The sequence below is a fragment of the Neovison vison genome, chromosome 8, assembly GCF_020171115.1.
Source record: "Neovison vison isolate M4711 chromosome 8, ASM_NN_V1, whole genome shotgun sequence".
Taxonomy (NCBI): Eukaryota; Metazoa; Chordata; class Mammalia; order Carnivora; family Mustelidae; genus Neogale; species Neogale vison.
The window spans coordinates 24172930-24194047 of record NC_058098.1 but is presented as its reverse complement, the minus strand read 5'-3'; the positions used below and the strand labels follow the sequence as shown (position 1 = coordinate 24194047).

General features: G+C 42.0%; 1 protein-coding gene across 1 annotated transcript; it reads left to right on the top strand.

Moving 5' to 3' along the window:
- The first annotated feature begins 14044 nt into the window (after positions 1-14044).
- LOC122915581 (agouti signaling protein) lies at positions 14045-19988 on the top strand. Its single transcript, XM_044262329.1, has 3 exons — positions 14045-14204; positions 15461-15522; positions 19812-19988. Exons 1-3 carry the CDS (start codon positions 14045-14047, stop codon positions 19986-19988), a joined length of 399 nt encoding a protein of 132 aa, XP_044118264.1.
- Positions 19989-21118: the final 1130 nt, after the last annotated feature.

Here is a 21118-nt window from a genome sequence, read left to right as displayed (position 1 = left end):
GGTTCAAGTGTCTACTTAGAGAACTCCTTTCTTACTGTAGCCTCAGTTTTCTTATCTGTAGAACCAGGGTGGTTGGGAAAAATTAGTGTTGTTTCTCACACATGGCTATACACCACAATTACCTGGAAACATTAAAAATATGCCTCCCAGGTTCCATTCCTGGAGATTCAGATTCAGTGAGCCTAGGACAAGGTTTGGGGTTACTTCTTATAAAAGCTTTCCAAGAGAATGGATAAATGAATGTGATGTATTTACAGTGAAATCCTAATCAGGAAAAAAAGAGCAAACTACTTGTTTATGAAACAAACAAAAATTCATGAAAAAATAAAACCTCAAAAATATGTTGAGCAAAAGAAGAAATAATCCCACACAAAAGATTTCATTCAGTATGATTCATTTATAGGAATACAAAAACCAGAAAAATTGATCTATGGTGGCTAGAGTGAAAATAGAGGTTACTTCGGAAGGGTAAATAGGTATTGACTGGAAAGACGCCTAAGGAAGCTTTCAAGAGTGAAAGAAGTATTGTATATCTTGATCTGAGTAGTGGTTACGTAAATATACATGTAAGTTAAAATTCATTAGGCTGAATACTTAAATTCGTGCATCTTACCGTATGTAAGTACAGTAAGTGCTTGTATACAGTACGTACACAATACTTAACACAGTATTGTGGGCATAGTGGCAAAAACTCCCCTGATAATTCTAATGCATAACCAGGCTTAAGTCCTTGAACAAGATCCTTGAAGTCTCTTCCTGTTCTACAGCCCTAAGGTTCTTCTATTCCCATCTCAGCCCCCTTGCCAGACACTTTCATTCACAGAGTAAATGGTCTCTTTCACCTTTTTTGGTCAAGCACAAGATCAAAGATATTAAGAAAATCCAGAGTCCTATCCTAGCACTCAGATAATGGATACTGATGAAACTCAAGAATTGTCCAAGCCCCAATATAGTAGAACAAAAGCCAAGGAAAAGACTTTGAATCACAATCAAATTTGATGTGTAACCTGTCCTGTTGGCCTGAAGGGACTAGCAAATCTAAAGATTTTCTGTTGTTGGTTTTTTTTGTTTTGTTTGTTTGTTTGTTTTTGTTTTTGCTACCCATTGATTCATTCACTTATTTGGCAAATATTTATTGAGGGTTGACTATGTGCCAGGCAGTGCTTAGTAGTGGGGGCAACAAAATGAATTTGACAACAAGGTCCCTACCTTCTGGAAATTTAAATTTTACAAGAAAAGGAAAGACATTATGAAGATAAGCATAGATAATTGCTAATTTGTAAGAACTATGAAAGAAATGGATAATGGGATAGAGAGAAACTGGAGAAAGGACACTTTCAGATAAAGTGGTAAAAAAAAAAAATGAGGTGATATTTGTACAAAAATCCAAAGATTGCTAATGATCCAGCCATGTGAAGAGATGAGGGAATCAAGTTCAAGGCCAGGGAATGAACATTTAGGGTTAAGAGAATGACAGGTGTAAAGGCCCCGAGATAGGAAACAGTTTAGCATATTCTAGAAACAGATAGGAGTACAATATGTCTAGAATATAGTGACTCAGCAGGAGAGTCTATCAGATGAGTCCAGAGACAGTAACAGGGCTTTGTAGGAAATTCTGGTTTTATTCCAAGAACAATGGGAAGTTCTAACAAGGTTTAAGCAAGGAGTGATGCATGATTTGAATCATGCCCCTCTTCTCCAATCCCTCTGGCTACTATTTGAGGAAAGGATGGGATGGGACAAGAAAGGAGGCAGGATGTCAATTAAGAGACATTCATACACACATGGGACATTCACAGTTGTCTAAGTAAAGGTATCGGTGGCTTGGCTTAGAGTAGCTTTGTTTAGCAGTTCATCAGGGATGCTGAATCTCTAGGACTGGGTTAACCAAAAAGAGAGCAAGAACTAACTGTGAGGTTGGTGAATTCCTTATGCTCTCTTGGCATTGTCTTTCTAATGTTTTTTTCACCTGTTATGGATGAGGTCAATTAAATGATCCCTTGGAATGTTGGTCTCAGTCCCTCAGGTGCCTTTCTTCAGGCCCTTTCCATCAGTCTCTTCCTCTCTTTTGGTATCCCATTCCCACCCTTAGCAAAATCTGCTCTCCTAGTACCATGTCCTGAAGCTCTCTGGACCCTTCTTTCTTTGCTTCTCCTTCTCTTGCCTTGCTTAGAGGTCTACTTAATCCTGTAACACTAACTGCCATGGGAAGGAAGCCTCAAAAAATATTTGTTTCTCAATTGGCTATTCTAGGAGAAAACTAACTGAATAAAACATATTGACACCTTCCTGCTACTCCAGAGGTTGCCCTCACTGATAAGCCTGAAGGAACATTAAGGAAGGAGCCGATAACCCTAATGGGGCCTCCTTAGCTCAGCACAGCAAGATACCTGTCGTATCCACGTATATCCACGTATATTACCTGTTGATCAGATGGGTCAAAGATGTATAGGATGATAGGACCCCTATGCAGCCACGGAACATTTTGTGTGGGGAAACTAAGTAATTATGAATGAGAGCTATTTCTCCTCTGGCTCTGACCTTCAGTAATTGGTGTAGTTCATTTGGTTGAGAAACAAAACCATAACAAGGTTTGTGTTACCTTTCCTAGGTTTTGGCGTATCAGAAACAGTGGCTGATGAACCAGAAGGGTAAAAACTTTGAGAGCTTTCCAGGACAGAGAAGGGTAAAAGGAAAATATGCTAGGAGAAAGCCCTACATTTTGGTAACAGAGCAGTCGATGCTGAGAGCAAACTGTACCCTGAATTTGAGGTACAAAGGGGGATGAAGTTCCTGCAAATTCCGCAGCCTCATTGTCACAAATAAAATATAACTCTCCATCCATTTTCTTTAAATCCTTTGATGTTATGTCAAGTAGCATTCAGTATTTTATTTCTATCATCTATTTTTTGACAAAGTTGTAAGATTGTTTGGGCGCCTGGGTGGCTCAGTGGGTTGGGCTGCTGCCTTTGGCTCGGGTCATGATCTCAGGATCCTGGGATCGAGTCCCGCATCGGGCTCTCTGCTCAGCGGGAAGCCTGCTACCCTTCCTCTCTCTCTCTCTGCCTGCCTCTCTGCTTGCTTGTGATCTCTCTCTGTCAAATGAATAAATAAAATCTTTAAAAAAAAAATTTTTTTATTAACATATAATGCATTATTTTTTCAAGGGTACAGGTCTGTGAATCATCAGTCTTACACAATTTACAGCACTTACCATAGCACATACCCTCCCCAGTGTCCGTAACCAAGCCACCCTATCCAACCCCCCACCCTTCAGCAACCCTCAGTTTGTTTCCTGAAATTAAGAGTCTCTCATGGTTTGTCTCCTTCCCAATCCCATCTTGTTTCATTTTTTCCCTCCTTACTCCCCAGGTGCCCTGTCTCTCAAATTCCTCATATCAAAGAGATCATATGATAACTGTCATTCTCTGATTAACTTATTTCGCCTAGCATCATAGCCTCTAGTTCCATCCATGTTGTCGCAAATAGCAGGATTTCATTTTTTTTAATGGCTGTGTAATATTCCATTGTGTGTGTGTATATATACCACATTTTCTTTATCCATTCATCTGTTCATGGACATCTAGGTTCTCTCCATAGTTTGGCTATTGTGGACATTGCAGCTATAAACACTGGGGTGCAGGTGCCCCTTTAGATCACTACATTTGTATCTTTGTGGTACATACACAGTAGTGCGATTGCTGGGTCATAGGATAGCTCTATTTTCAACTTTTTGAGGAACTTCCATACCATCTTCCAGAGTGGCTACACCAGCTAGCATTCTCACCAACAGTGTAGGAGGGTTCCTCTTTCTCTGCATCCTCACCAACATTGGTCATTTTCTGACTTGTTGTTGATTTTAGTCATTCTGACTGGTGTGAGGTAGTATTTCACTGTCGTTTTGATTTGTATTTCCCTGATGCCAAGTATTGTTGAGCACTTTTTCATATGTCTATTGGCCATTTGGACATCTTCTTTACAGAAATGTCTGTTCATGTCTTCTGCCCATTTCTTGATTGGATTATTTGTTCTTTGGATGTTGAGTTTGATAAGTTCTTTATAGATTGTGGATACTAGCCCTTTATCTGATAAGTCATTTGCATATATCTTGCCCCCTTCTGTCAGTTGTCTTTTGGTTTTGTTGACTGTTTCCTTTGCTGTGCAAAAGCTTTTGATCTTGATGAAGTCCCAATAGTTCATTTTGCCCTTGCTTCCCTGTCTTTGGCAATGTTTCTAGGAAGAAATTTCTGTGGCTGAGGTTGAAGAGGTTGCTGCCTATGTTCTCCTCCTCAAGGATTTTGAGGGATTTTTGTCTCACATTGAGGTCTTTCATCCATTTTGAGTCTGTTTTTGTGTGTGGTGGAAGGAAATGGTCAGTTTTGTTCTTCTGCATGTGGCTGTCCAATTTTTCTGACAACATTTGTTGAAAAAACTGTCTTTTTTCCAGTGGACATTCTTTCCTGCTTTGTCGAAGATTAGTTGACCATAGAGTTGCAGGTCTATTTCTCTCTGTTCTGTTCTATTGACCTATGTGTCTGTTTTTGTGCCAGTACCATCCTGTCTTGATGATGACAGCTTTGTAATAGAGCTTGAAGTCTGGAATTGTGGTGCCACCAACTTTGGTTTTCTTTTTAAACATTCCTCTGGCTATTTGGGATCTTTTCTGGTTCCATACAAGTTTTAGGATTATTTGTTCCAGTTCTTTGGGAAAAAAACTGATGGTATTTTGATAGGGATTGCATTAAATGTGTAGATTGCTTTAAATAGCATGGACATTTTTACAATATTTGTTCTTCCAGTCCATGAGCATGAAATGTTTTTTTCTATTTTTTTTCTATTTTTTTTCTATTTTTTCTATTTCTTTGTGTCTTCCTTAGTTTCTTCCATGAGTATTCTATAGTTTTCTGAGTACAGGTTCTTTGCCTCTTTGGTTAGATTTATTCCAACGATCTTATGGTTTGGGGTGCATTTGTAAATGGGATCGACTCCTTAATTTCTCTTTCTTCTGTCTTATTGTTGGTGTATAGAAATGTAACCGATTTCTGTGCATTGATTTTATATCCTACCATTTTACTGAATTCTTGTATGAGTTCTAGCAGTTTTGGGGGTGGAGTCTTTTGGGTTTTCCACAAAAAGTGTCATATCATCTGCAAAGAGTGAGAGTTTGACTTCTTTGCTGATTTGGATCCCTTTTATTTATTTTTGTTGTCTGATTGCTGAAGCTAGGACTTCTGGTACTATGTTGAATAGCAGTGGTGATGGTGGACATCCCTCCTATGTTCCTGACCTTAGGGGAAAAGCTATCAGTTTTTCCCCATTGAGAATGATATTTGGTGTGGGTTTTTCATAGATGGCTTTGATGATATTGAGGTATGTACTCTTTATCCCTATCCTGTGAAGAGTTTTGATCAAAAATGGATGCTGGGGGCGCCTGGGTGGCTCAGTGGGTTAAGCCGCTGCCTTCGGCTCAGGTCATGATCTCAGGGTCCTGGGATCGAGTCCCGCATCGGGCTCTCTGCTCAGCAGGGAGCCTGCTTCCTCCTCTCTCTCTGCCTGCCTCTCTGCCTGCTTGTGATCTCTCTCTGTCAAATAAATAAATAAAATCTTTAAAAAAAAATAAAAAATAAATAAAAAAGAATGGATGCTGTACTTCGTCAAATGCTTTTTCTGCATCTGTTGAGAGTATCATATGGTTCTTGTTCTTCCTTTTATTAATGTACTGTATCGTGTTGATTGATTTGCAGATGTTGAACCAGCAGCCCAGGAATAAATCGCAGTTGGTTGTGGTGAATAATCCTTTTAATGTACTGTTGGATCCTCTTGGCTAGTATTTTGGTGAGGATTTTTGCATCTGTGTTCATTAAGGATATTGGTCAGTAATTCTCCTTTTTGATGGGGTCTTTGTCTGGTTTGGGGATCAAGGTAATGCTGGTCTTATAAGATGAGTTTGGAAGTTTTCCTTCCATTTCTATTTTTTTGGAACCATTTCAGGAGAATAGGTATTAATTCTTCTTAAAATGTTTGGTAGAAAATCCCTGGGAAGCTGTCTCACCCTGGGCTCTTGTTTGTTGGGAGACTTTTGATAACTGCTTCAACTTCCTTACTGGTTGTGGGTCCATTCAGATTTTCTATTTCTTCCTGGTTCAGTTTTGGTCGTTTATACATCTCTAGGAATGCATTCATTTCTTCCAGCTTGTCAAATTTGCTGGCATACAGTTGCTCATAATATGCTCTTATAATTGTTTGTATTTCTTTGGTGTTGGTTGTGATCTCTCCTCTTTCATTCATGATTTTATTAACTTGGCTCTTTTCTCTTTTGTTTTTGATAAGTCTGGCCAGGGGTTGATCAATCTTATTAATTCTTTCAAAGAACCAACTCCTAGTTTCATTGATTTGTCTACTGTTCTTTTGGTTTCTACTTCATTGATTTCTGCTCTGATCTTTATGATTTCTCTTCTTCTGCTGGGGTTAGGCTTTCTTTTCTGTTCTTTCTCCAGCTCCTTTAGGAATAGGGTTAAGTTGTGTACTTGAGTGCTTTCTTGTTTCATGAGAAAGGCGTGTATTGCTATATGCTTTGCTCTCAGGACTGCCTTTGATATGTCCCAAAGATTTTGAACGGGGGTGTTTTCATTTTCATTTATTTCCATGAATTTTTTAAAATTCTTTAATTTCCTGGTTGACCCATTCATTCTTTAGTAGGATGCTCTTTAGCCTCCATGTATTTGAGTTCTTTCCAACTTTCCTCTTGTGGTTGAGTTCTAGTTTCAAAGCATTGTGGTCTGAAAATATGCAGGGAGTGATCCTAATCTTTTGGTATCGGTTGAGACCTTATTTGTGACCCAGGATGTGATCTATTCTCGAGAATGTTCCATGCACACTCTAGAAGAATGTGTATCCTGTTGCTTTGGGTGCAATATTCTAAATATATCTGCGATGTCCATCTGGTCCAGTGTGTCATTTAAAGCCTTTATTTCCTTGATCTTTGCTTAGATGATCTGTCCATTTCAGTGAGGAGTGCTGTTAAAGTCCCCTACTATTATTGTATTATTGTTGATATTGTTTCTTTGATTTTTTTATTAATTGGTTTATATAATTGGTTGCTTGCTTCCATGTTAGGGGCATAGATATTTAAGATTGTTAGATCTTCTTGTTGGACAGACCCTTTAAGTATGATATGGTGTCCCTTCTCATCTCTTATTATAGTCTTTGGCTTAAAATCTAATCTAACTTATCTGGTATAAGGATTGCCACCCCAGACTTCTTTTGATGTCCATTAGCATGGTAAGTGGTTTTCCACCTCCTCACTTTAAATCTGGAGGTGTCTTTGGGTCTAAAATGAGTTTCTTGCAGACAGCAAGTCTTGTTTTTTTTATCCATTCTGATACTCTGTGTCTTTTGATTGGGGCATTTAGCCCATTTACATTCAGGGTAACTATTGAAAGATATGAATTTAGAGCCATTGTATTGCCTGTAAGGTGACTGTTACTATATATTGTCTCTGTTCCTTTCTGGTCTGTTACTTTTAGGCTCTCTCTTTGCTTAGAGAACTGCTTTCAATATTGTAGGACTGGTTTCATGTTTTAAAATTCTTTTAGTTTTTGTTCATCCTGGAAGCTTTTTATCTCTCCTTCTATTTTCAATGACAGCCTAGCAGGATATAGTATTCTTGGCTGCAAATTTTTCTCATTTAGTGTTCTGAATAAATCATGCCATTCCTTTCTGGCCTGCCAGTTCTCTGTGGATAGGTCTGCTGCCAATCTAATATTTCTGCCATTGAATGTTACGGGACCTCTTGTCTCAAGCTGCTTTCAGGATTTTCTCTTTGTCACTGATACTTGCAAGTTTTACTATTAGATGACAGGGTATGAACCTATTTTTATTGATTTTGAGGGGGGGATCTCTGTGCCTTCTGGATTTTGATGCTTGTTCCCTTCACCAAATTATGGAAATTCTCTGCTATAATTTGCTCCAATATATCTTCTAACCCCCTCTCTCTTTCTTCTTCTTCTGGGATCCTAATTATTCTGATATCATTTCATCTTATGGTATCAATTATCTCTCAAATTCTCCCTTCATGGTCCAGTAGTTTTTTGTCTCTCTTTTTCTCAGCTTCTTTATTCTCCATTATTTAGTCTTCTATATCACTAATTCTCTCTTCTGCCTCACTTATCCTAGCAGTAAGCCTCTATTTTTTTATTGCACCTCATTAATAGCTTTTTAAATTTCAAGTTGGTTAGATTTTAGTTCTTCCATTTCTCCTGAAAAGGATTTTATTTTTTCAGAAAGGGATTCTCTAGTATCTTCCATGCTTTTTTCAAGCCCAGCTAGCTCCTTGATAATTGTCATTCTGAACTCTAGTACTGACAGATTACTAATGTCTGTATTGATTAGGTCCCTAGCCATTGGTACTGCCTCTTGCTCTTTTATTTGAGGTGAGTTTTTCCACCCTGTCATTTTATCCAGATAAGAATAGATGAATGAGAGAACAAAAATACTAAAAGAGTAGCAACAACCCCAGAAAAATATACACTAACCAAAGCAGAATAGACCCAAAACTGGGGGAAGAAGAAAATGGGGGGGATGAATATATGAATATATGAATAGATAGATATATATAGATATAGATATAGATAGATATAGATATATCTTGGACTGGTGACTAGAACAGAGCCACACACTTGATTTTGGGTGTATTTTGGTCTGTTAGAAGAAATTGCCTTCCAACATTTTAAAGAAAGAAAATATATATATATATACATATATACATATATGTGTGTTTGTGTGTATATATATATGTGTGTGTGTGTGTAAACATGAGAAGGGATAGAATATGACTGAAAATTTTAAGAAGATTCTAAAAAAGAATTGATAAGATGAGAAGTTGGTTGAATAAAGAAGAAAGAATGTGATCAGGCTGGAGACTAGAACAAAGCCATGTCCTAGATTTAGGGTATATTTTGATCTATTAGAAGAAACTGTACCCCAAAATTTTAAAGAAAGAAAAACCTATATGTATACAAAAAATAAGGTTAAATACAATGAAGGGATAGACTATGACTATAACAATGAAAATTTTTAAAGTTTTTTTTATGGACTGATAAGATAAAATAGTTTAAAAACATTAAAATAAGGAAGAGGAAAATATTTTAAAAATAGAGTAAGAAAAAAATAAAATTTAAAAAATTTAATTTTGAAAGACTAAAGAATCATGAGGAAAAAGCCACAAAGTCTATGTGCTGTATTCCCAGAGCTCTGAAGTTTTGCAATTTTCATTGATTGGTGAACTTGGTCTTTGCTGGCTGTTCTTGTTGATCTTCTGGGGGAAGGGCCTGTTGCATTGATTCTCAAATGTCTTTGCCTGAGTTGGAATTGCACTGCCCTTGCCAGGGGCCAAGCTAAGTAATCTGCTCAGTTTTGCTCTCAGTAGCTTTTGTTCCCTGAACAATTTCTGAACAGCTTTGGAGGATGGGAATAAAGATGGTGACCTCCCAATATCTGGCCCTGTAGAAGCTGAGAACTCAGGACTCCATTCCTCAGTGTACCCGCAGAGATAAGCAATCATTCACACCTGTCTCCCTGGTCTCCAGCCTCACTCTGTACTCACCCAGTCTCTGATGGAGTGTTTCTATCTCTGGGGCATAGCCCCATTTGGAGTCTCCAAACCCAGCAGGTTGCTGCAGCATGCTCCCACACTGCTTCTCCCAGAGGAGGAAGGAGGGGGTCTCCCTGGATCTGCCACTTGTGGGGTCCCTGCTCAAATAGCAGGGGCCCAACTGTGCTTGAATCATGGTTTAAGGTAACCCCAAGCTGAGAGCCCACTCCTCAGTTCCATCTCTGCCGCTGGCTTCCCCGCTCTGATACCTGGGAGCTTTGCCACACTCAGACACCCCCGGTCTTTTTGTGACACCACAGGTCCTGAGACCACACTGTCCCTATGAGGGCTTCACCCCTGCTTAGCCTCTGGAGCAATGTCCCTCAGTAGAGCAGACTTCTAAAAGTTCCAATTTTGTGCTCCTGTTCTACCACTTCCCCCACCACCATCACGGTCTTTCTTCCTGTATATCGCCCCAGATTCACTTCTCTGCATGTCCTACCTTCCAGAAAGTGATCAATTTTCTGTTCCTAGAATTGCTGTTCTTCTCTTCAATCTCCTGTTGAGTTTGTAAGTGTTCAGAATGGTTTGATAACTATCTAGCGGAACGATGCTAACCCAGTGATATTCAGGTCTCCTACTCCTCTGCCATCTTGCTCCTCTCCCTTTTTTAAAGATTTTATTTATTTATTTGAGAGAGAGAGAAGAAGGGGGAGAGCAGAGGGAGAGGAGAAGCAGACTTCCCGCTGAGCAGGGAGTGGGGCTCCATCCCAGGACCATGGGATCATGCCCTGAGTTGAAAGCAGACACTTAACCAAATGAGCCACTCAGGTGCCCCAAAGTGATAATATTCTTGAAAAGGAAATTCAAATACAGAAGTACATGAAGAAGCACGTGTCTCTACCTGACTTGCCATCCTCAATTCCACTCCTGAGAAGTATTCGTTATTAAAATTTTTATATGGAGGCATATATATGGCTCAGTGGGTTAAAGCCTCTGCCTTCGGCTCAGGTCAGGATCCCAGGGTCCTGGGATCGAGTCCCGCGTCGGGCTGTCTGCTCCGCAGGGAGCCTGCTTTCTCCTCTCTCTCTCTGCCTGCCTCTCTGCCTACTTGTGATCTCCGTCAAATAAATAAATAAAATCTTTAAAAAAATGTTTAAAATTTTTATGTGTATCCTTCCACTCTTTTTTCTTTGCATATGTAAGCATATCTATATTTGAAGGAGTTTTGATATTTGTTCACAAATGAAACCATAATGTTTATATTCTTTGGTTTGCTTCAGTACTATGTTTACTTTATACCAGTACTGGAATGATATGCCCCTTCCAAAAAGCACACTTTCCCAAGTATAGAACTCAATTATTGCCTGGACAGAAAAAAAAAAGTATCCTCTGTTCTCATGTGCCTGTGGTTCTGGATGAACCCCACTCAGGTTGCAAAAAAGGGGTTCTGAGCATTTTAGGGGCCCTCATAGATCCAGAGAAAGCTATGGACCTTCTCCCCAGGGTGGGGGGGGGAGTGCACATACGGGCAAAGGTTTGTAGATAATTTAAAGGTTAAGATTCCCTCCTGGATTAATTACTCTTTATTCCCATGTATATATTTTGTTCCAAAAGATTGACCAGGGGAGAGTCTGCCTCCAGCACCACTGGCCTATAAGAGATGCTCCTCCATGTTAGGACTCTATCAAACACTACTTTGCCTCTGACCACTTTTTTCCTACACAGGGATGAGCTTCACCCAGACCCCTATGTCCCTGGCAATTGGTGCTTGGCAAGACTGGTAGAAGCCATTATTACAACCAACAAAGCCCGGTCACCTTCTCAGTAATGCCAGCTTGCTGGCTTCCCAAACACCCTGGCTCCCCTCACTGATGCCACAAGCAAAACCCAAGGCAGGATGTCAGGGCTGCACCTCATTAACACCTAGTATGGTCAGCAGCTAATATTGTTCGCTCTTTTCAGGAAAACTCTGGTGCCTTCTCCTCTTCCTCAGTTCTTATCTCTCACTAGACCTCCGTTCCAATAGGTGGTTAGCCCTTCCTCATCACTGGGAAATTATAATCCCCTCTTTGGCTTTGGGGACCAAGGCTTGACCCTAAAGGATTAAGATATCAGGCTATCCCCTAGTGCCATAGCTAAGGGAATGTCTGCAGTGCACAGTGAGTGTGTACTCTGTACTGATATACTGTCTACTCATTTTATGATACTCAGGGATGATCTGGATACTGTTGTCTCCCATATTTCCTCAGTTAGAGTCCTTATTCATTAGCACCCATGTGCTGGCACAACACACGTACATACACATATGCACACACACACCAGCAAGACTTCTGAGATACACAGCCAATTGCATTTCGCCATGACTTTCCATGCCCTCTTTTCCAGGATTTAATCAGATTAAGTCACATGAAGGTACTTGCAAATCCCTTAACTCTTAAGGATTCAAAGATGGCCTTAACAAAATCTTTGTGCAACTGTTTAACCTGTCCCAAAGTCCAGGAAGCAAGAATCAGATATCACTGATTCATAAGATTTTAGAATAGGAAGTTCTTAAGATTCTTTCATTCATTAAACAAATCTTTATTTAAAGTTTCAACTCTGTGCCTCGTATATGTGTACTAAATCATGCAGTCCTAGCCTCTCTTTTAACAGATGAGAAAGCAGAGGCCCGGATGGGTCCAGGGTCACACAGCCACTTAAATAGCAAGTACATCCAGCTAACCTAATCCCCTTTCTGGATTCTTTACATCCACCATGCTGAACAGAAATTCATCTTAAATCCTAAGCAGTAACTTAAACCAGATGATAGGTTTAAGAGAAGGAATTATCTCCAGTGATACACAGATCAAAGAAGAGTCTTCACCATGACAGAAGGGAAAGATAAATTACTCTTGAGAAACAGTTGCATAGGTAGTCATTGCTGTCAGCATTATTATCTTGCATTAATAGCAGGGAGCGTGTGTTCCATGTTGAGTAGTAACAGCAAGGAGGGTTTGTAGAGGTCCATAATCCTTTACCTGAAATTGCAAAATCCCCAAAGTCTGAAAACTGCCAGTTTTTTTTCTTCCTTTGGCATCAAAACCTGACCTTACCTGAAGTCTCTTATCAACAAAACCCATCCTCAATTGATGCAAGTCAATTCATAGTCTTTTTTATACTTATTATGAATATCACCATCTCTTTGCTGCAGTAGCAAAAATTTTATATAAGTGCTCCCAGAACCCTTGTATGTAGTTTAATATAGGATATAGATGATATTAGCTTTCTAAAATCCACAAAATTCTGAATTATAAAAAAAAAAATCTGACCCTGAGGATAATAATACAACTAGACATTATAGGCCTATATCATATTACATTTTGAATATACATATCCTTCCCCAGGATTGGTGTAAGGAATACTCATTCTTTGCCCTCTCCCAACATACAAATAAGATTAATTCCACTGAGATTTCACCCTTCTCAGACTCAGTTTAGTCATATAGTTCCACTAAATTACTTAGGTTCTAAGAAATTATTATTTTATTCATTGTAGTTTGTTAGGCTGGGGGAGTAGGCTAGGAATTGCCAGGCTTCTGTATGGGGAACCCAGGAGTGGGCAGGACCAGCATAAGCAGATTGTTTTTATTCTCTTCTCACCCACCATGCTTTGTGGCAGGACAGAGAGATTTTTGGAAAAGCAGCCTCAGTTTTTCCCCAGGCCAGAGAGAGCAGCCCACAGAGCAGGGGAAGAGTGGGGATCCCACACTCAGAGAAAGTGAAGATGCTACTGAAGCTTTGAGCCCTGATTAAGCCAAACAAAGGATTCATGGGAATAAATCCACTCTGAGATCTGTCTGCTTCATCAAAATCCAGCCAGTAATAAGTCAGTAAATACAGTTAGGCTATGTCAACAGGTCCATCCTTCTCATGCAAACCATACCATTTCATGCCCTCTGGACATGGGAATCAAATGCAACAACATACACTTGTCTGAAGATGCCATTTATCACTGCTTGTTTCTCAGAGAGTCTTATGAGCTTTATCCTCTGCACCTTAGTAAAACCTCGGCCACAATGAGGCACTACTGGGGACCATTCAAAAATTCTGCCCAAGTCTAGGGTCACCTGGGGCCACTGACTTTAAAAAAAAAAAAAAAAAAAAACCATCACCCCATGCTCTGGATGACAGAGAAAACTGCAATATATTCCTTTTTTCTTGGCTTCAATCTCCCTCCTTGCCTTGTCTCTCTTCCTCTCCCTGTCTCTCCTTTTCTCTCTTTATCCTTCCTCAGTTTCCCTTTCCTGTCCTAAGCCGTGGTGGTCCTCCAGCTCTATCGGAACACTTAGGAAATGGGTCAGAGCACCAGCCCAAAGAAACACAACGAAAGCAAGAGGATGACACATCCTCTTGCCAGGACTCCTGGCCCACCAGCCTGACTGCCTTCTCTGTCCCACTCAGGCCTCCAGGGATGAATATCTTCCACCTACTCCTGGCCACCCTGCTGGTCTCCATGTGCTTCCTCACTCCCTCCAGCCACCTGGCGCCTGAAGAAAAGCCCAGGGATGACAGGAGCCTAAGGGACAATTCCTCCGTGAAAATATTGGATTTCCCTTCTGTCTCTATTGTAGGTAAGTAGCTTGTCTTGGTGCCTAGTCTCTGGACTCTGGCCCATGAGAAGGGGCTACAGGATGTCAAACATGTTTCCCAGGATTCAGTGACATAAGTCAGAGCTCCTTTTTGCTTATTCTTCAAAGCAATCCTCGAGGAATAAAATATTCCTTGACTCATGGCTTTAAAAAGCCCTGTATACCACCAATTTAATAAACAATTTTTGCATGTTAAAGGCTCTGAGAAACCCTGAAGGGAAGACACTTCGTGAACTTGGTTCAACTTAGCATTTCTGAAACTTATTGAATCACAGAACTGTAAAAATATTAAATGTTAAAATGTAAAATGTTAACTCTTAAAAACCAACAATAAAAATGTTAGAAAATGCTGCAGAATATGACCGAGTGTGGGATGAACTAGTCCTTTCAAGGTTGAGAATTGAAAATAACTGCTCAGGGAAAATACCAGGGGCATTACAGCCTGGCATGGAACATTTTCTGGTTCAACTTCACCTGATAAAAACAATAGTAACAGATATACACCTTGTGTGCAAGGCACAGTGTAAAGTGAGTGCTATTTTCATTCCTACTTCCCAGTTGAGGAAATTGAGGCTTAAGGTTAGGTGACTGAATAAGATCACGCAAGTTCTTAATTGGCAGAGCCAGAATTCAAACCCAGGTGTTTAATTCCAGAACACAAGTTCTAAACTAATGTCCCTCATGGCCTTACATCTCACTAGGAAAAGAGAATATTCTCGATGTATCAGGGAAGTATCACCTTTGATCACCTTTGACGTGCCAGGCTTCTCATTTTATAAACATAACTTTTTTATCAAGACAATCCTGCAAGGTGGATATTACTGTACCCTATTTACAGATGAGAAAACTGGATCTTAAGAAGATTAAGTAGGTTGCTTAAGGAAACAGAGCTGTTAAATGGCAGAGTCAGGATTCAAATCAAGTGTGCCTGCTCCATAACTCTGAGAAATGAAAAAGAGGAATACAAGAAACACAGGTCCATCCGTGTACATGGCACTGAACCCATTTTTCAGGGCCTTTTTGGATTTCCTCTTTGCCTTCCCTCAGAGGTCACTCCAGGTCAGCAGCCAGGCTATCAAGAACCTGTTGGCCTAAGTCCCAAGTTATGATTCACCCAACCAACCCCTCTTCTCCCCCAACCCTGAGACTTCCTGGAGCCCCCTCTGGCTCTTCCCAATTTATTGCAGTTCGTGACCTCCAGAAACATCTGGCTTTGCTCCTTCTGTCTCTCTTTGAAGCACTGAACAAGAAATCCAAAAGGATCAGTAGAAAAGAGGCGGAAAAGAAGAAACCTTCCAAGGTAGGATCAGGAGTTTTCATTGTGGGGGTAGGGGTGGGCCTGGACTTAAAAGGGAATTCTAACTAGGAACTAAATGAAAGATTTTCCAGCCTTACATGAACAAAAGAAGCTGAAAGCTATCTAAAGTCTTCCTGGCCTCAAGCTCTGAATCAGACCCCCCACAGAAGCCCCGAGAGCTAAGTTTCACTAAGTGAAATAGCTTACATGCTAAAAAGCATTTTCTTTTTAAAAAAGATTTATTTTTTTATTGGCCAGAAAGAGAGCGAGCACAAGCAGGAGGAGCCCAATGAGGGACTCGATCCCAGGACCCTGGGATCATGACCTGAGCTGAAGGCAGTCATCTAACCAACTGAGTCACCCAGGTGTCCCTAAAAAGCATTTTCTTAGCCCTCCGAAATGTCACCATCTCTCGTTCTTTTGAATGAATACGCTGTGTCCTAAAGTTTAGTTATTTCAGAACGACTTCCCACAATTTTTTTTCTGAAAGCTTTTATTTGTAAGTGATCTCTACACCCAGCGTGGGGCCTGAACTCACAACCCTGAGATCAAGAGTCACAGGCTCCACTGACTGAGCCAGCCAGGCACCCCCCACAATTTTTGCCATAACCGAGTTTCACTTATTTACTTAATATATTTGTTTTAAATTAAAACTCAAGAGGCACGTGGGTGGTTCAGTCAGTGACATGTCTGCCTTCACCTCGGGTCATGATTCCAAAGTCCTGGGATGGAGTCCCAGGGTGGGATTCCTGCTCAGTGGGGAATCTGTTTCTTCTTCTCCCTCTCCCCCCACCACTTGTGCTCTCTCTCACTCTCAATTAAACAAACACTTTAAAAATTAAGTTAAAATTTGGGCGCCTGGGTGGCTCAGTGGGTTAAGCCACTGCCTTCGGCTCAGGTCATGATCTCAGGGTCTTGGGATCGAGGCCCGTATCGGGCTCTCTGCTCAGCAGGGAGCCTGCTTCCTCCTCTCTCTGCCTGCCTCTCTGCCTGCTTGTGATCTCTCTCTGTCAAATAAATAAATAAAATCTTTAAAAAAAATTAAATTAAAACTTAAAAATATAGAACTATGAGAGGAAATCAATATCACTTGCCATAAATAGAAGGTAACCATAAAAATAATTATAAAGAAAATGAAACATTGTTAGTGGATTTTAGCTGGATGGGCTGCTTGTCAAATGCTCTAAATCTGGGGGTCTTTCTTTGTGTTAAAAGTCAGATTAGAGGGGCGCCTGGGTGGCTCAATGCGTTAAGCCTCTGCCTTCGGCTCAGGTCATGATCCCAGGGTCCTGGGATCGAGCCCCTCATTGGGCTCTCTGCTCAGCAGGGAGCCTGCTTCCCTATCTCTCTCTGCCTGCCTCTCTGCCTACTTGTGATCTCTCTCTCTCTCTGTCAAATAAACAAATAAAATCTTAAAAAAAAAAAAAAAGATTAGAAACTGTTGGGAAAGGGAGCCTGGGTGACTCAGTCAGTTAAGCTTAAGCATCTGTCTTCCGCTCAGGTCCTGATCCTGAAAGATCCCCCCGGGGCTCCAAGCACCCCGGAATGGACCCCTTCTCAGGAGGAGACCCCCGGACCCAAAAACCGAGCCGAGTCCACTGGTCAGATGCAAACAGCACGAGGTTTATTGAGTAGACACAGGTACCTGCGGGCGGTCAAGTCTTAGGAGGACTCGCGCGCCAGCCCTTAGTTCAGGGCCTTTTTATGGGGTTTGGGGAAGCGAAAGCATACGTACAGAAGCGGAAGCATGGTTACAAAGTTTTCATTGGCTGGTTTGAATGTAAAGGCATACTTGGCGCGCGGGAATACCCCTGATTGGTTCGCTCAGCATCCTTCATTTACATAGTGGGAAGTTACTTTCATTGGTCGTTAACAAAAGGGAAACAGACAGTATTGGCTAGATTTCAATCCTTCATTAGCATGTAGACTGACCATCGGCATTGGCCAGACTACAATCCCTTATTAGCATGTAGACTGACCTTTCAACATTCCTTGTAGTATCTTATCACTTTTTACAACATGGGAGGAATGTTTAAGGGAGTGGGAGAAGGGGGTGTTGGCTAAGCAAAGAGAAGGGGGAAGGAGGGGGAAAGGGAGGGAGAAAACCCTTTTCAATCCTGGTCCTGGATCAAGCTCCAGGTCCTAGGGCTGGCTCCCTGCTCAGTGGGGAGCCTGCTTCTCCCTCTCCCTCTGCCACTCCCCTTGCTTGTGCCCTCTTGCTCTCTGTTAAATAAATTAATAAAATATAAAAGAAGGAAGGGAGGAAGGAAGAGAGAGTTGGGAAAGCATTAATGATAAATTGGCAACAACTGAAGCCTTTCAAGTTGAAAGAGATTGAAAAAAGAGTCCTTTCTCACTATGTGATCTAATGTCACTTAATAGTCGTGTACCACCTAAAATCATACTACCGTGGCACAGGTTCCCATACTGTGGGAAATACTAGATTAAGGCATTATTGAAATGCACATATTATTCCTGTCTTAGACCTGGTACTGTGTGATCTTGAGAAAGCCCCTGCTCCTCTCTAGACCTTTTGTGAACAAGCTGATCAGGTGATTGACATATAAGAAAACACAGTTGACAAATGTATTTGCATGGTAGGTATGGGGACTATACGAGGGAACAAGAGATATAGCCCCCTGTCATGGAGTTTACATTCTTGTGGGGAAGACAGACAAACAGCAAGTAAGCCAATAAATAGGCAAAATAAATTCAGATAATGATAAACACTGTAAAGGAATTAAAGCATGGTGATGAAAATGAAGGGAAGAGTCATATCAGAAGATCTCCCCGAGGAAGCTGCACTTATTGGAAAATTCGGTAATCTCAAGCAGCGACTCCCCCATAGAAATACTATGTGAAGGGCTCCTGAGTGGCTCAGCTGGTTAAACATCTGCCTTGGACTCGGGTTATGACCCCAGGACTCACACTGGGCTTCCAGCTCAGCAGGGAGCCTGCTTCTCTCCTGCTGCTGCTCCCCGCACCCCCCAACCCCCTCTTGTGCTCTTTCATATAAATAAATAAAATCTTAAAAAAAGAAAGAAAAAATACAATGTGGGCCACATATATAAATTAAAATTTCCTAGTAGCCACATTTAAAAAAGTAAAAAGAAGTACGTGTAATTAATTTCAGTAATATTTTATTTAACCCAATATATCCAAAATATTATCATTTTGATATGTAACCAATATAAAAAGTGAGATATTTTACATTACTGTGTGTGTGTGTGTGCTAAGTCTGAAACCTGGTGGTGCCCCTTTACACTCACAGTACATCTCAATTCCAATGCTAAATTTTAATAGTCAGTTGTAGTCCTAACAACAACAAGAAAAGAATTATTTAAAGAAAAAAATTTACACTGCTTCTATTTAAAATGTAAATTAAGGGACGCCTGGGTGGCTCAGTCCGTTAAGGGCCTGTCTTCCGCTCAGGTCAGGATCCCAGGGTCCTAGGTTCCAGTCCCATCCTGGGCTCCTTTACTCAGAAGGAAGCCTGCTTCTTTCTCTGCCTGCCCTTCCCCCTGCTTGTGCGCACTCTCTGGCTCTGACAAACAAAACTTTTTAAAAAAGTGAATTAAAATTAAATAAAACTTGAAGATTCAGTTCTTCCTTTGCCCTAGACGCATTTCAAGTCCTCAGAAGCTTCATATGGCTAATGGCTACTCATTTCCTGTGTTCGATGCGTGGAATGCAGGCAGCGAGGTAACAAGGGCTCAGCTCAGAGAGGTGGGCGGGACCAAGCCTGAGGGCCTCAAGAGCCAAAGCGAAATTTATGGTTTATTCTAAATTCAAAGAAAACCCACTGGGAGCTTTAATCCAGAGTGGTTGCCATCATACAGACATACATATGTTTTCGGAGAGCCGGGTTTGGGGCAACAGAGAGGTTGGGCTGTAAATGGGAGGATAGTGGCCTGGCCTAGGGCAGCGAAGCGGCGAAGAAGTGGGTGGATCCGATTTACTGTGAAGGCAGGACTGAGAAGAGACTGGGGATACACTGGAAGGGGGAAGACAGAAGTGGTGAAAACTCTAGAACAGAGTGGGATTCCCTAGGGAATAAAGTGGGCCAAGCCCAGCCAGGTAAGTAAATGTTAATGGATTTGGAGGCAGGGGGTGGGTGACTGGGGGAGGCAGGTGCCTGTGGGGTCCCCGGTGGGCATGAAGTCCAAGGGACCGTGGGGCAGCGGGTGGGGATGTCGGGTCTGGGGCCTCCGCGGCGCAAGGAGTTCCCAGGCCGACGTGAGGCCGGTGGGGTGGGCGTGGCCGGCTAGGGCAATCCCGGCTTTTCCCCGCAGAGAAACTCTTCCATGAAGACCGTGGCCCGGCCCCGGCCCCCGCCACCCACCCCCTGCGTGGCTACTCGAGCGAGCTGCAAGTCGCCGGCGCCCGCCTGCTGCGACCCCTGCGCCTCCTGCCAGTGCCGCTTCTGCCGCAGCACCTGCTCCTGCCGCGTGCTCCGCCCCGTCTGCTGAGCGCGCCCAGCCGCCTCCAGGGGACCGGCGACTTCCAACAGCTGTGCCTTCCTAGCACCCGGCGCGCGTACAGTTACTTAGGTTGGGGCGGAGCTTCCCGGAGGCGGGGCTTCAAGAACACCTGGCTTGGGCCCGGCTAAACCGCAAATATATGTAGGCTGCTCCAAAGTGTGTGGCTGTTTCCTTAAAGGACCCCAAAGATCCCTTTCCCTTAGTCCCGGCTCCTTCACAGCGGAAGACCCGTGGACTGCGCATGCTCTGTTCCCGGGGCATGGGAAACCCGATTTCCCGGGCCCTAGCGCGGCCGCCTCCTTAACCGCTTGTCCGCTTCTCTGCTGGAATCAGACGTTATCCCGACCTTCACACCTGAGAACACGCCAAGTTGCCTGTCAGGAGTTCGCTCTGAAGACTCACACATGGGCTGTGTCCTTCCACAAGGTCAGCTTTTTCAGTCATAGAGCACGATGAACAACTATAAAGCAGGTTCAATACTCTAAACGCGCTAACATTTCACCACGTGTTTAACTTGTCTTCTGAAGGGTCGCACAAAGCAAAGTACAAGTCACATAACAAACAATACAGAACGGAGGACAGGACGTTAACAAACCGAAGGTGAAAATCTGTGAGCGAGCAGTTGAGATAAGGCCTCACTCGGGTCTGGGTCAGCTCTTGGCGCTTGCTGTTTATTAAGTTCAAGCATAACATAATAAAATAAGAAGGAGCTCTGTTCTTTCCAGACATCAACCAGGCAGCCTTCAGCAGCAGCTGGCTTTGAAGTGATCAGACAGAGCAAGGTCAGTGTCTGAGGAGTCTTCACAATTTGCTGCAAATATCCTCTTTTTAAAAGGGATTTAATCAGTCTTGAGCCTTTACAGACCTCCTCTGTTTCTGTTGGTTATCACTTCGGAGTGTATCAAAAGCTGGTGCTGGTCCCGATGATACCTGGTCTTAGCTGCAATGCCCTTAGCTGCTTGCATCACTGCTTGACACAGGCCCCTGCTTGGCATGAGTGACTCCATCTTGCTCTCTACATTCTACCGCGCGATTCCTCATGACAAATCTGTAAGGGTCATACAGGAATCAAATATGTCTTAAACTAGGTCAGCAGTACTAGTTTGCTATCTGTGGAA

What these genes read in the sequence shown, in the direction of transcription:
- LOC122915581 (XM_044262329.1), top strand. Translation starts at nt 14,045, where the DNA reads ATGAATATCTTCCACCTACTCCTGGCCACCCTGCTGGTCTCCATGTGC. An exon ending in CCCTTCTGTCTCTATTGTAG is followed by an intron (nt 14,205 to 15,460) that starts GTAAGTAGCTTG and finishes CTCTCTTTGAAG; the next exon opens with CACTGAACAAGAAATCCAAA. An exon ending in AAAAGAAGAAACCTTCCAAG is followed by an intron (nt 15,523 to 19,811) that starts GTAGGATCAGGA and finishes TTTTCCCCGCAG; the next exon opens with AGAAACTCTTCCATGAAGAC.